The sequence below is a fragment of the Piliocolobus tephrosceles genome, chromosome 14, assembly GCF_002776525.5.
Source record: "Piliocolobus tephrosceles isolate RC106 chromosome 14, ASM277652v3, whole genome shotgun sequence".
NCBI lineage: Eukaryota > Metazoa > Chordata > Mammalia > Primates > Cercopithecidae > Piliocolobus > Piliocolobus tephrosceles.
This window is the reverse complement of record NC_045447.1, coordinates 10858892-10873283: the sequence shown is the minus strand read 5'-3', so window position 1 is coordinate 10873283 and position 14392 is coordinate 10858892. Positions and strand designations below refer to the sequence as shown.

The 14392-nt window shown below is 45.1% G+C and overlaps 1 protein-coding gene across 3 annotated transcripts in view; it reads left to right on the top strand.

Annotated features, from left to right (window-relative positions):
* The window catches only part of STXBP1 (syntaxin binding protein 1), a 77704-nt gene that overhangs the window by 26529 nt on the left and 36783 nt on the right, over positions 1-14392 (top strand). For 2 of the 3 annotated variants that reach the window (XM_023217088.2, XM_023217086.2), the window contains exons 2-3: positions 8295-8344; positions 10977-11058. In XM_023217088.2, the coding sequence (XP_023072856.1) occupies positions 8295-8344; positions 10977-11058 (132 nt within the window). Of the gene's footprint in view, positions 1-8294; positions 8345-10976; positions 11059-11777; positions 11850-14392 lie in introns of those variants that run through there. The other variant, XM_023217087.1, reaches the window with a different exon arrangement.

The following is a 14392-nucleotide window of genomic DNA, read 5'->3' as shown; positions in this document are numbered from 1 at the left end:
AAGGTGCGGTAGCTCAGTAACTCACGCCTGTAATCCCAGCATTTTGGGAGGCTGAGGCAGGTGGATTACCTGAGGTCAGGAGTTCGAAGGCAGGCCTGCCAACATGGTGAAAACTCATCTCTACAAAATACACAAAAATTAGTTGAGTGTGGTGGTGCGTGCCTGTAGTCTCAGCTACTAGGGAGGCTGTGGCAGGAGAATCACTTGAACCCGGGAGGCAGAGGTTGTAGTGAGCCGAGATCTTGCCACTGCACTCCAGCCTGGATGATAGAAGGAGACTTCTTCTCAAAAAAAAAGTGCCAAGGTCATACAGCCAGCAAATGCCTGAACCTGGATGTCAGCCCTGGTCTAACTTTAGCACTTCCTTGGGCATTTTTGGGGTGACTTCTGCTTGAGCAGCTAGCATTACCCCCTCAGACCCCTGGAGTTCAGTCAAGAAGATGCCTTTTAGAAGAACGTCTACTGTTGAGTGAGAATAACTCTGAAAATTCCCTGTACTCTGGACTGGTAAAAAGAGGTGGGGAGTTGTGGGCTGAGGTTGGACTCTCTTAGTTGCCTTAGCAGCATGAAGGCAACTTCTCCCAACCTGGGGAAAGTGGATCCCAGTGTTTCTGTCCTGGGCAGTGTGGTGCTCTGGGGCTACCCTGTGGAATCTTGGAATCACCTGTGGTGTTGAGGACTTTGGCTTCTCTTCTCCTAAGCTTCTGGCTCATCTAATATTAGTCATGCTACTTCAGGTGTTTGCATGTGCCCTGGGCTCAGGGCATCGGGCAACTGGCATATGTCACTGTGGAGGGCAGTTGTGAGTCCTTCCTAGGCTATGAGGGTGTGGCTTCAAGCCTTGCGCAGTCCCTGTAGCGATCCCTGGAGCCTGTATTTTGGGACTCCAATTGAAATATTAGGTGTCTTTGAAGATGTCCTAGATCATCTTAGACCACCGGTCATTTTTCTCAGGACATGGCAGAGATTTGTCAAGGTTGGGAGTCACCCAGGACCTAGAGGATGTGGTTGAGAAGGAACCTGCTTTCCTTACTCATTTGGTCATGAGGGAAGCAGAGTCCACTAGGGTCTTTCAGTATTACAGAGAAACTGAAGCTGCCCCGGTCTTTTGAACACATCTCTGTAGACTAGATGGGTGGTGGAGCAGGCATTTGGCTGTAGATACGCATGGTTTGGTGTGCGGAAGTAAGACCTCCTGGCTGGACCTGCTTCAGAAGACTTCATTGTTTCTCTCCACATGAAGAGGACTTAGGAAGGAGATGAAATGCGATTGCCTGGGATTGTGAGGAGGTAGCCCAAGCTACTTGATACTTAATGCTAAACCGAGCTCTAATCCTTGTTTCCTTTTCGGTATTGGATTAGAAAAATGTAGGGCAGGATTAGAATCAGCTGTTAACAATACCCAGGACAAATATATGCCCTGAGAACTTTGGAAAGGAAATAATTTCCTGGGAATGGTGGCAGCTGCAGCGGTAATTTATGTGTGTCTTTTAACACTTGTAGTACTTGGTTTTAGTTTTTGATTATATCTCTGCCTTTCCCTATCAAAAGGTGACTTAATTTTTTTCAGTGAATTTATATTAATTTTTAGTGGCAAGAAAATACATTCATCCTCAATAATATAATACATTCAAATAAAGAGTGAAATATACTGTTTTCTGCTGTCATTGTGGCAAAGATTAATATAAGTAAACCTCAAGATATTTTATCAGTTAGTATGTTAATTTGGAGAGCCACATAGTACTGGTGAGGATGGGAGACACACTTTTGGAAAGTAATTCAGCAGAATTTATCAGGAGGCCAGAACATGTAGACATTTTACCAATTTATTCCATACTCAGAAAGCTACCCTAATGGAATAATTTGTGCTAAGAAAAGCCCTGGCCACAAAGATGTTCACTGACACATTTTTTTTTTTTTTTTTTTTGAGACGGAGACTCGCTCTGTCACCCAGGCTGGAGTGCTGTGGCTGGATCTCAGCTCACTGCAAGCTCCGCCTCCCGGGTTCACGCCATTCTCCTGCCTCAGCCTCCTGGGTAGCTGGGACTACAGGCGCCGCCACCTCGCCCGGCTAGTTTTTTGTAGTTTTTTTAGTAGAGACGGGGTTTCACCATGTTAGCCAGGATGGTCTCGATCTCCTGACCTCGTGATCCACCCGTCTCGGCCTCCCAAAGTGCTGGGATTACAGGCTTGAGCCACCGCGCCCGGCGACACATTTTTTTGAGAGCATTTTTCTTATGCAGAAAGCTTGGGACAACATTGGAAGGCACAAATTGGCAAGTAAAGATTAATTATAACTTTATTGCACAAAAATAAGCTTTTGGTATGAGTTTTTCTAATTTTCCTATACATATCTGCTTTAAAAATTGTTGTAGCATGCTTTTTCCCCCTTAGCCATATATTTTGAGCATTTTCTTCCTCTTTTGTACTCATATATGAAACTCTAACCTTAATTGAAACTGGCCTTTCTTGCACCTGGACAGCCCAACATTATTGGGAAAAAACATTATTAAGCTGCTTGGTTTAACTTTAAATTCACGGTCATGACCGTCAAATTAGTCCTTAGTACTGTCTGTAAATGCTAACACATTTACAGTAGTAAACATTTACATAGTAAATTGATTTTCCCAGTCTCTGGGAAGATATGTGATACCTTCTTTCTTCAAAGCTTCCATATATAACACCCCTTCCCCACTCTTAGCCAATGACTTCGTCTCCAACAGGGAAACCCCTCACCTCTGCCACCGTGTCTTCAAGCCCATCTGCGGCTTTCCTTTCCTTCACACAGGATGCCTCCTGTCCCAGGTCAGGCTTTCCTCTTGTGTCTCAGCTCCAACTCCTTACTCTTCTTCAGGGACCTCAGTCTCCATTGCTCCATCCTCTCTCCTGCATCGTCAGTCTCCCCTTCCCTTTTGACTTATTTCCAGCATCACTAAAAATGCTCTAATCTTTCGCATCTTTAAAAACACAAATCTTACCCTTGCATCCATGTCTTTGTCTACCCTGTTAGTTTTCATGCCTTTTCTTTGCTACCTTTTAAAGCAAAATTTCCTTTTTTTTTTTTTTTTTTGTCGCCCAGGCTGGAGTGCAGTGGCATGATCTCAGCTCACTGCAACCTCCACCTACCAGGTTCAGGCAATGCTCCTGCCTCAGCCTCCTGAGTAGCTGGGACTACAGGCACGCGGCACCACACCTGGCTAATTTTTTTTTTTTTTTTTTTTTTTTTTGAGACGGAGTCTTACTCTGTCACCAGGCTGGAGTGCAGTGGCAAGAACTGGCTCACTGTAACCTCTGCCTCCCAGGTTCAAGTGATTCTGCTGCCTCAGCCTCCCGAGTAGCTGGGACTACAGGCCTGCCATCTAATTTTTGTATTTTTGGTAGAGACAGGGTTTCACCATGTTGGTCAGGCTGGTCTCGAACTCCTGACCTCATGATCCACCTGCCTCAGCCTTCCCAAAGTGCTAGGATTATAGGTATGAGCCACCACGCCCGGCCAAAGCAAAACTTCTTCAGAGTTGTTGTCTGTCTTGTCTGCCTCCTCTCCCATTTTAGTCTGGCTTCATTCTTACCATTTCACTGAAATGCTTGTCAAGGTCCGCAAAGACCTTGTCTGTCCATCTCACTGCTCCTGTCAGAGTCATTTTCTGCAGCCTTCCCTCCTGCCTCTATTTGATGATAAGTCCCCAGTGTTTCACTCCAGCTGAGGCTGTGCTTCCAAGCCAAAGAGCTAACTCTAGCTAACTATTTAGCATCTTCCCTTGAATGTGTCTTAGACATCTCAATCTTAAAACAACTAAAATAGAACTCCTGATGTTCTCCCACAGACCAGTTCTCCTCCCTCTAAAACTCTCTGAATGTCTCTACGTCACTTTCTTGTCTTAAACCAAAAATCTGGGCGTTAGCTACGTTTCCTTTCTTTTCTGCCACATCCAGTGTATCAGCTAACCTTGTTGGTTTTACCTCCACAGTGTATATCCAATCTACCCACTTCTCACCATCTCCTCTGCCACTGTCATGCCTGGACTGTTGGAAAGGCCTCCTGACTCCACTCCCTGCTTCCGTTCTTGCCCGCTCCTTCCTGTCTCTCTGTAGCACATTAGATCACATCCTTACCTTCCATGGCTTTCCAATGCCCTTCAGATAAAATCATACTCCTTATCAAAGATTGTGAGACTCTGTATGATCTGGCCTCCAACCTTAGCGTGTATCATCTTCAGTTCCCAGAAAATGTCAATCTCATTTTCCTTTTTCCACAAGACTTTGTGCTGTTCCTTCTTCTTTTCCTAGTTCTTGACTGACTTCTTCCTCGTCAGGTCCAACTTGCTTAGAGTGGCCTTGCTTGACCCCATATTTAAGTAGGCTGCCCACACCCTTTTTTAAAATCATAGCACCAGGGCCGGGCGCTGTGGCTCAAGCCTGTAATCCCAGCACTTTGGGAGGCCGAGACGGGCGGATCACGAGGTCAGGAGATCGAGACCATCCTGGCTAACCGGGTGAAACCCCGTCTCTACTAAAAAATACAAAAAACTAGCCGGGCGAGGTGACGGGCGCCTGTAGTCCCAGCTACTCGGGAGGCTGAGGCAGGAGAATGGCGTAAACCCGGGAGGCGGAGCTTGCAGTGAGCTGAGATCCGGCCACTGCACTCCAGCCTGGGCGACAGAGCGAGACTCCGTCTCAAAAAAAAAAAAATCATAGTGCCTTATTGGCCGGGCGCGGTGGCTCTCGCCTGTAATCCCAGCACTTTGGGAGGCCGAGGCGGGCAGATCTCAAGGTCAGGAGATCGAGACCATCCTGGCTAACACGGTGAAACCCCATCTCTACTAAAAATACAAAAAATTAGCTGGGCATGGTGGCAGGTGCCTGTAGTCCCAACTACCCGGGAGGCTGGGGCAGGAGAATGGCATGAACCCAGGCGGCGTAGCTTGCGGTGAGCAGAGATCGCACCACTGCACTCCACCCTGGGCAACAGAGCTAGACTTCGTCTCAAAAAAAAAAAAAAAAAAAAAAAAAAAAAAAATCATAGCACCTTATTTATTTACTTCGGAGCACTTATGAGAAGATGCAATTGCTCTTTTCAGTTAGTGACTGCCGCCTTCCCTAGAGCAGCAGCTCCACAGGAGCTGAGCAGCATAGTATCTTGTTCATTCCCAGGGCTTAGCACAATGGCTGGCAAGTAGCAGTTACTCAACAAATGCTTATTGAGTGAAAGCCTGAATGAATGAGTACATATTTTTTTCCCATATTATTACTTCCAATGGGTTCATGGTATTCCATTGTACAAATGTAACCTAGTTAACTTAACCACTGCCCTATTATGGATATATTGCTTTCCAGTTTTTCACTATGCTGAAACATGTGAAGTAATCTAAATGGCTATTGGGAATATTGTTGACCATGGACGGATTATGCAGGCATTAAAATCCTAGTAAGCATTTTTATTAAAATGGGTGAAATGAGTACATTAAGTGAAAAAAGCATAATATAAAATTATATATATATCTACAGCATTTTTTTTTTTTTTGAGTCAGCATCTCTGTCACCTAGGCTGGAGTACAGTGAGGTGATCTTGGGTTACTGCAACTTTGCCTCTAGCTCAAGCAATCCCACCACCTCAGCCTCCTGAGTAGCTAGGACTACAGGTGTACACCACCATGACTGGCTAATTTTTGTACTTTTTGTAGAGATGGGGTTTCACCATGTTGTCCAACCTGGTCTTGGACTCCTGGGCTCAAGTGATTTGCCTGCCTTGGCCTCCCAAAGTGCTGGGATTACAAGCATGAGCCACCACACCTGGCCAACATGATCGTAACTATGTAAAAGCGCATAGAAAAAACTAGTATGAAATAAACTAAAATGTTAATTATACATTTCAAGTTGACATGATTACAGATAATTCTTCTTTTCGATTTTTTTTTTTTTTTTTTGAGACAAAGTCTCACTCTGTCATCCATGCTGGAGTACAGTGGCTCGATCTCGGCTCACTGCAAACTCCACCTCCTGGGTGCAAGCTATTCTCGTGCCTCAGCCTCCTGAGTATCTGGGATTACAGGTGCACACCACCACACCACGTCTGGCTAATTTTTTTGTATTTTTAGTTGAGACAGGGTTTCACCATGTTGGCCAGGCTGGTCTTGAACTCCTGACTTTAGGTGATACTCCCCCGTCAGCCTCCCAAAGTGCTGGGATTACATGCATGAGCCACTGCACCTGGCCTGATTGTTTTTTTTTTTTTCCTAATTTTTTTTTATTTTAAGATGGAATCTCGCTCTGTCACCAGGTTGGAGTGCAGTGGCATGATCTTGGCTCATTGCAACCTCTGACTCCCTGGTTCAAGTGACTCTCCTGCCTCAGCCTCCCAAATAGCTGGGATTACAGGCATGCACCACCAGGCACAGCTAATTTTTGTGTTTTTAGTAGAGATAGGGTTTCACCTGACCTCGTGATTCGCCCACCTCAGCCTCCCAAAGTGCTGGGATTACAGGCATGAGCAACCGCACCTAGTCTGATTGTTTTTAAGTACATTAGTAATACATGGGATTTTTTCCTTTCCTTCCATCCTTCTGTCCTTCCTTCCTTTTTTTTTTTTTTTTTTTGATAGAGTCTGACTCTGGGTCTGTTGCCCAGGCTGTAGTGCAGTGGTGCAATCTTGGCTCACTGCAACCTTCAGCTCCCAGGTTCGAGCAATTCTCCTGCCTCAGCCTCCTGAGTAGATGGGATTACAGGTGCACACCACCATGCCCAACTAATTTTTGTATTTTTAGTAGAGACGAGGTTTCACCATATTGGTCAAGCTGTTCTCGAACTCCTGACCTCAGGTGATCCACCCACCTCGGCCTCCCAACATGCTGGGGTTACAGGTGTGAGCCACTGTGCCTGGCTGGAATTTTTTCTTTATGCTTTTCTGTGTTTTCTAAGTTTACTGCTGTGGGTGTGGGTGTGTGTGTGTGTGTTTACTATGATTCAGTGATTACTGAAGATAGTCAAAAGCAGATTTAGGAACCATTAAGCCCTAGATAATTGTCTAACTGTTTGAAGCATACGTGCTGACAACAGCTCTTGTCCTTCAGGTTGCTCTGGGCGTATATTACTCGTGTTTATAGAGTAGCAAGAGTGGACTTTCCTATGGAGCCTCCACAGCTGGTCAGGGGTGTGTGTGTGTGTGTGTGTGTGTGTGTGTGTGTGGTGTTCTAGGTAATGGGGCTCATCAAAATGGTGATTTGGGGATGAGAGTGCTCTGGAGATGTGCTCAGGGTTGGGAACACTTCACAACTGCTCCTCACATCTGTTTTTAGAGCTTGAAGAGGGCTCATGCAGCCTGAGGCATTGTCACCGCCTTTTACCCACTTAACTTTAGGTAGTGGTTCTCAAATCCGAGCCCTTTTGGGGGTTCATGAGGTCAAAACTATCTTCATACTAAGACCAAGATGTGGTTTGCCTTTTCATTTTCATTCTCTCATGGGGCACGGCGAAGTTTCCCAGATGTTATACATTTCAGGACATACTGGCTGCAGAAGCAGATAGGAGAATCCAGAAGTAGACAGGAGAATGTCTGTGAGGCCAGACATTAAGAAGGGTTGCAGAAATATAAAACAATGCCAACCGTCTCCCTAAAAATGTTTTATTATGACAAATATATTTATTTTTCATTAAAATGCTATTTATGTTAACATACAAGTTTATTATCATCTTAAATGAATTAATATTGTTAAAAATTTCTCAGTTTAATTTCCAATACGATAATTAAGAGTGTAAAGAAGTTATGAGACCAAAAAGTTTGAAAACCACTGAATTAAGGAGACCAGAAGAGAACTTTTTTTTTTTTTTTTTTTTAATTTTTGAGACGGAGTCTTACTTTGTCGCCCAGGCTGGAGTGCAATGGTACGATCTTGGCTCACTGCAACCTCTGCCTCCCAGGCTCAAGCCATTCTCCTGCCTCAGCCTCCCGAGTAGCTAGGATTACAGGCATATGCCACCACGCCTGGCTAATTTTTGTATTTTTAGTAGCAACAGGGTTTCCCCCCATGTTGGCCAGGCTGGTCTCGAACTCCTGACCTCAGGTGATCCGCCCACCTCAGCCTCCCGAAGTACTGTCTTGTTCATCACTGAATCCCTAGCACCAATTACAGGTGTGAGCCACCGTGCCCAGCTGAGAACTATTTTTATGGTGGGTTGATTATGGCTCAGTAAACCAGTTGGTGAATTGCATGATTCAGAAACACAAAGCCTGAGGTGTGTAGAAGTCTTTGATATTACATTAATTCCCTCTCTCTCTTTCTCTCTTTCTCTTTTTTTAGAGATTATGCACGATGTGATAAAGAAGGTTAAGAAGAAGGGGGAATGGAAGGTGAGTAGAAAGTACAGTTAATGGGCTTAAGGTGAGTTCACATGGAAAAATCAGAAGGGGATGGAGTTGGAGGAAAGTTGTAGGCAGGAATGAGAGCTTTTGCCGTCCAGAGAGTACAGAATGCTCCTGGGTTGGAGAAAGGTGATCTGCTCTGCCTCACATTTCATATGGTCTTGGTTAAGAGGTCTGTGTGTCATAAAGCTTATCTTAAAGACCAGCTTGTCAGGCAGTTAGCAGTGCCTGACTCTTTTGTTCAAAGAGAACATTACCTGGAACCCGTTAGATAAAGCAGAAGAAGGTATAATTCTGCTGGCTCTGGGAGAGGAAGAAGAGGCCTTCTTGCCCCTTTGTGGCCATAAAGCATCTCCATGGAGTCCATGCACAGTTTGGGCTCAAAGCCCTCATCTGGTCTATCCTCATTGAACTGTAACTACATAAGACAAAAATAGTAAGCTCGTTTATTCATATAACATTAAGAGCAATGCTGGAAACTATAGTGTACTTGAAAGAAGTATTTAAGCCAATCAAACTGAGAGTGGGCCGGGTTCCTGGAGTGGGTGGTACAGGAGTGGCACCTGCTGCCCCCTATGCATGAAGTCAGCATTTTAAGGACTACTTGGTTGTCTGAGGTTGAGAATTATACTGGCCAGAAGAGTGTGCAGTTTTACTTGATTTTTTTGCATGTTGCTGAAGGATTTATACCAGCCAAGAAAGCCCTTAAGTTTTCCTGCAGTCAAAAGCCCATGCAGTTTCAAGTGCATTGGGCCTAGGAACAACAGAGCTGATTAGTATGGGAGGATTTTGAAGTCTCACCAGGGGCCTTTGTTTTAACCATCACATCTGTCCTCACCACCCACAAGGGGAGGCCGTCCGATGGGAACTCTTTTTTTTTTTTTTGAGACGGAGTCTCGCTCTGTCGCCTAGGCTGGAGTGCAGTGGTGTGATCTCCACTCACTGCAAGCTCCACCTCCCGGGTTCACGCCATTCTCCTGCCTCAGCCTCCCGTGTAGCTGGGACTACAGGCGCCCGCCACTGCGCCCGGCTAATTTTTGTATTTTTAGTAGAGATGGGGTTTCACCGTGTTAGCCAGGATGGTCTCGATCTCCTGACCTCGTGGTCTGCCCGTCTCGGCCTCCCAAAGTGCTGGGATTACAGGCTTGAGCCACCGCGCCCGGCCTGATGGGAACTCTTTAGCATACCTTTCTCTCTTACCCTTCCCATCAGTGACGGGCTTGTAGACATGTGAATTTTAAACCAATCTTGAGGAAGCTGCTTTGTATAATAAAAACTAATTGGCCCTTGTACTGCAGCAGAAAGCTTTCTCATCCACACTATCTGCCCTGATATGTCTTCCTCCTATTGCCTCCTTCTCAGTTTATAGCATTACAAAAAGGGAGGAGAAATAGCCTTGTTTTAACTGCCAGCTTCTTCTCCACTGTGGGCTGAATGAAGATAAGAAAGGTTAGCTGAAGAGTTGCAGGTCTGAAGCTTTTGGGCCAGGACTGGAGCATTCTTGTTCTTCCAGCCTAGACTGAGGTACACTATGTCCCAGCTGACATGTGTGTTAGTGGCACAGTTCTGATGATGCCTTTCATTAAGTCCCCACATGCCAGACCCCATGTGCAGGCGGTAGTGTTCACCCTCCCCTTAAACACAAGTGTATGCCCTGAAAAAGTACTCACTAATATGATTATTTCTGAATGTTGGAGCTGTAGATGATATTTTCCTTTATTTGTTTATTTATTTATTTATTTATTTTTTTTTGAGACGGAGTCTTGCTCTGCCGCCCAGGCTGGAGTACAGTGGCCGGATCTCAGCTCACTGCAAGCTCCGCCTCCTGGGTTTACGCCATTCTCCTGCCTCAGCCTCCCGAGTAGCTGGGACTACAGGTGCCCGCCACCTCGCCCGGCTAGTTTTTTGTATTTTTTAGTAGAGACGGGGTTTCACCGTGTTAGCCAGGATGGTCTCGATCTCCTGACCTGGTGATCCGCCCGTCTCGGCCTCCCAAAGTGCTGGGATTACAGGCTTGAGCCACCACACCCGGCCTTGTTTATTTATTTTTGAGACAGAGTCTTGCTGTTGCCCAGGCTGGAGTGCAATGGCGTGATCTCGGCTCACTGCAACCTCCGCTTCCTGGGTTCAAACGATTCTCCTGCCTCAGCCTCTCGAGTAGCTGGGATTACAGGTGTGAGCCACCACACCTGGCTAATATTTGTGTTTTTGTAGAGACAGGGTTTCACCATCCTGGCCAGGCTGGTCTCGAACTCCTGACCTCAAGTGATCCACCCACCTCGGCCTCCCAAAATGTTGGGATTACAGACATGAGCCACCATGCCCAACTGATTTTTTTTCCTTTTTTAAATGGGTATTTACTTTATTATGGGAAATAAAAACTTTTTTTTTAAGTTTATAAAACTAGGTCAGTGAGAGGAAACTCTAACTCCAAGAAGGTTAGGTTAGGGTGTGGGAGGTACAAGCGAGCATGTAGCCCCTTGGGCTTCTGGTCCATAGGAAATATGGCTTCTTCTGTACTCTGCACTTCTGGAGCTCCTTTTGGTGTCTTAACGCGGTAAGCTGAGCGAGAACCACAGCAGATGCCATGCAGCCAATATGCTGTTCTCTTTCCTTGCAGGTGCTGGTGGTGGATCAGTTAAGCATGAGGATGCTGTCCTCCTGCTGCAAGATGACAGACATCATGACCGAGGGCATAACAAGTGAGCATGCTCTCTGTGCTTGAGCAGTACTGGAGCCTTCTCTCTGTGGCGGGCTTAGCTCTTTCCTATTCGTTATTATCTCCTTTGATTTTAGATTCTTCCAGCAACCTGTGTGCTAAGCCCAGAAGCTCCTGAGAGGCCCAAGGCTATCTTGTTCATTACTGAATCCCTAGCACCAAATCCGGGGCTAGATGCTCATTCGATGTGTGTTAAAGGAATGCCAAAAGAAAGGTTAAATCAAGAAAGAAAAGGCAGCCCACCCAAAAGAAAAAAGTTCCGAGCAGGCACTTAACAAAAGACGAAATCCAAATGGCCAATCAATCTATGAAAATTGTCCACTGTCACTAGTGGTCAGGGAAATGCAATTCAAACCAGAGTATGAGATACCAATATAGATTCAAAATATTAGAATATTTAATCTCTGAGAGTGCCAAGTGACGGTGGGGAGGTAGAAAAATGGAAACTCCTATGTGATGGAATGTCTGCCCCTTTGAAAAGCACTTGGCAGTGTCTAGTAAAGTTGAAGGTATGCATGTCCCGTGAGCCAGCAAGTCTGTGGTCAGGTGTGTGTCCTAGACAACCTCAAGTATGTGTGCCTAGGATACATGTGCAGGAATACGTGTGCAGTGTTGCTCATAGGTGCCCCAAGTGGAAAACAACCAAAACATACATCAAGTGTAGAATGGTTAAGTCAGTTGCGGTGCAATTACACAGCAGAACACTCTACAGGGATGAAAATGGGCGAGCCCTGAGCACTCACAGTAACATGAATGCATCTGATAAACACAACGGTGAGCAAAGACAGCAAGACACGCAAGACCACTGATAGTGAGCCTTCATTCCACAGAGTGCAGACCGCAGAGCTCAGCTGTGTTGTTTTAAAATGCAGATGTAGGGGGTAAAACCTCAAGAGAAGAGCTCACCATTCAAAGGAGGATAATGATTCTGTTTGCAGGGAAGAGAGGCAATGGTTAACAGAGGGGAATGTGAGCTGGAGCCAGGGTACTTATGTGGTGCTGATTGGGTTGGGTTTTTTTCTTAACTGGGGTGGTGCTTATTTAGACATTTGCCTTATAGTTATTTGTATGTTTGTATTTTATTCATGCTTTGGAATGTGTGCTATAACTTTTGGTAAATAATAAGGAGTATGATTGCTGGATCACATGATGAGTGTGTTTAGATTTGTAAGATACTGCCAAACCAGTTTTCAAAGTGGCTGACCATTTTGCATTCCCAGCAGTAGTGAATGAGAGTTCCTGTTGCTCCACATCCTTACCAGCATTTGGAGTTGTCAGTGTTCTGGATTTTGAGCATTCTACTAGCTGTGTAGTGGTACGGTATCGTTGTTTTAATTTGCATTTCCTTGATGACCTAGGATATGGAGCATCCTTTCACATGCTTATTTGCCATCTGTAGATTGTTTTTTGGTGCAGTGTCTGTAAGGTCTTTGGCCCATTTTTTAATTGGGTTATTTGTTTTCTTATTGTTGAATTTTAAAGGATCTTCGTATATTTTGGATAACAGTTCTTTATCAGATGTGTCTTTTGGAAATATTTGCCCTCAGTCTGTGACTTGTCTTTTCATTCTCTTGATGGCATCTTTCACAGAGCAGTAATTTTTAATTTTAATGAAGTCCAGCTTATCAATTCTTTTTTTCATGGATTGTCAGTTTGGTATCATATCTAAAAAGTCATTGCAAAATCCAAGGCTGCCTAGCTTTTCTTTTATGTAATCCTCTAGGAGTTTTATAATTTTGCATTTTACATTTAGGTCTGTGATCCATTTTGAGTCAACATTTCTAAAGGGTATAAGACATGTGTCTGTATTCATTTTGGTTGCACGTGGATGTGATTCCTTCATTTTTAAAAAACAGATCCAGTTTATCTATCAGCAGAAGCATAGTCCTGGTAATGGCATACACAGTTTTTTGTTTTGTTTTGTTTTGTTTTTTTGAGACCTAGTCTTGTTGTCTCCCAGGCTGGAGGGCAGTGGCGCAGTCTTATCTCACCACAACCTCTGCCTCCTGGGTTCAAGCGATTATCCTGCCTCAGCCTCCCAAGTAGCTGGGATTATAGGCACCTGCCACTGTGCCCAGCTAATTTTTGTATTTTTAGTAGAGACAGGGTTTTACCATTTTGGCAGGCTTGTCTCAAACTCCTGACCTTAGGTGATCCACCTGCTTTGGCCTCCCAAAGTGGTGGGATTACAGGTGTGAGCCACCGCACCTGGCACACATACACAATTTTTGATGTGACTTTTATGTCATTTAGTGATCTAAGTCAGTGTGTTTTTTGTTTGTTTTTGAGACAGAATCTCGCTCTGTTGCCCAGGATGGAATATAGTGGTGCAATCTTGGCTCACTGCAGACTCTGCCTCTGGGATCAGGCAATTCTCATGCCTCAGCCTCCTGAGTAGCTGGGATTACAAGCAGGCACCAGCACACCCGGCTATACATATATGTATATATTTTTTTTTTTTAGTAGAGACAGGGTTTCACCATGTTGGCCAAGCTGGTCTTCAACTCCTGGCCTCAAGTTTTCTGCTCACTTTGGCCTCCCAAAGTGCTGGGATTACAGATGTGAGCTACCGTGCCCTGCCCCAAGTCAGTTTTAAGACTAGGCTTGCCCCTATTTTGAGCTTACGATGTTATTTTCTTTTTTTTTTTTTTTTTTTGTGAGACGGAGTCTTGCTCTGTCGCCCGGGCTGGAGTGCAGTGGCCGGATCTCAGCTCACTGCAAGTTCCGCCTCCCGGGTTTACGCCATTCTCCTGCCTCAGCCTCCGGAGTAGCTGGGACTACAGGCGCCCGCCACCTCGCCCGGCTAGTTTTTTGTATTTTTAGTAGAGACGGGGTTTCACCGTGTTAGCCAGGATGGTCTCGATCTCCTGACCTTGTGATCCGCCCGTCTCGGCCTCCCAAAGTGCTGGGATTACAGGCTTGAGCCACCGCGCCCGGCCTACGATGTTATTTTCTTCATTGAATTTTTGAAACTATTTTTTTCATCTATCAAAGCAAAAACAAACAAAACAACCCACAAAAGTAAAGGGGAAAAACACCAAATGGAGCTAACAAGAATCTAACAAAAGAACAGTAACCCCCTGTCCTCCCGTCTCCCATCCTCGGGGTCCATTACCCCAGAGGCAGCCGCCTCGCTCTTCATTCTGGTCATCTTTTTGATTTTTCTACATAAATACTTGTTCTATTATCTCTTGAATCATTAATTGACTTCCTGTAGGAGATGGGGATTCAGAGCGCTCCACTATACACAGACTCTCTCCTACCTCTAAAAGTGGTTTTTTTTTTTTTTTTTTTTTTTTTTTTTGAGACAGAGTCTT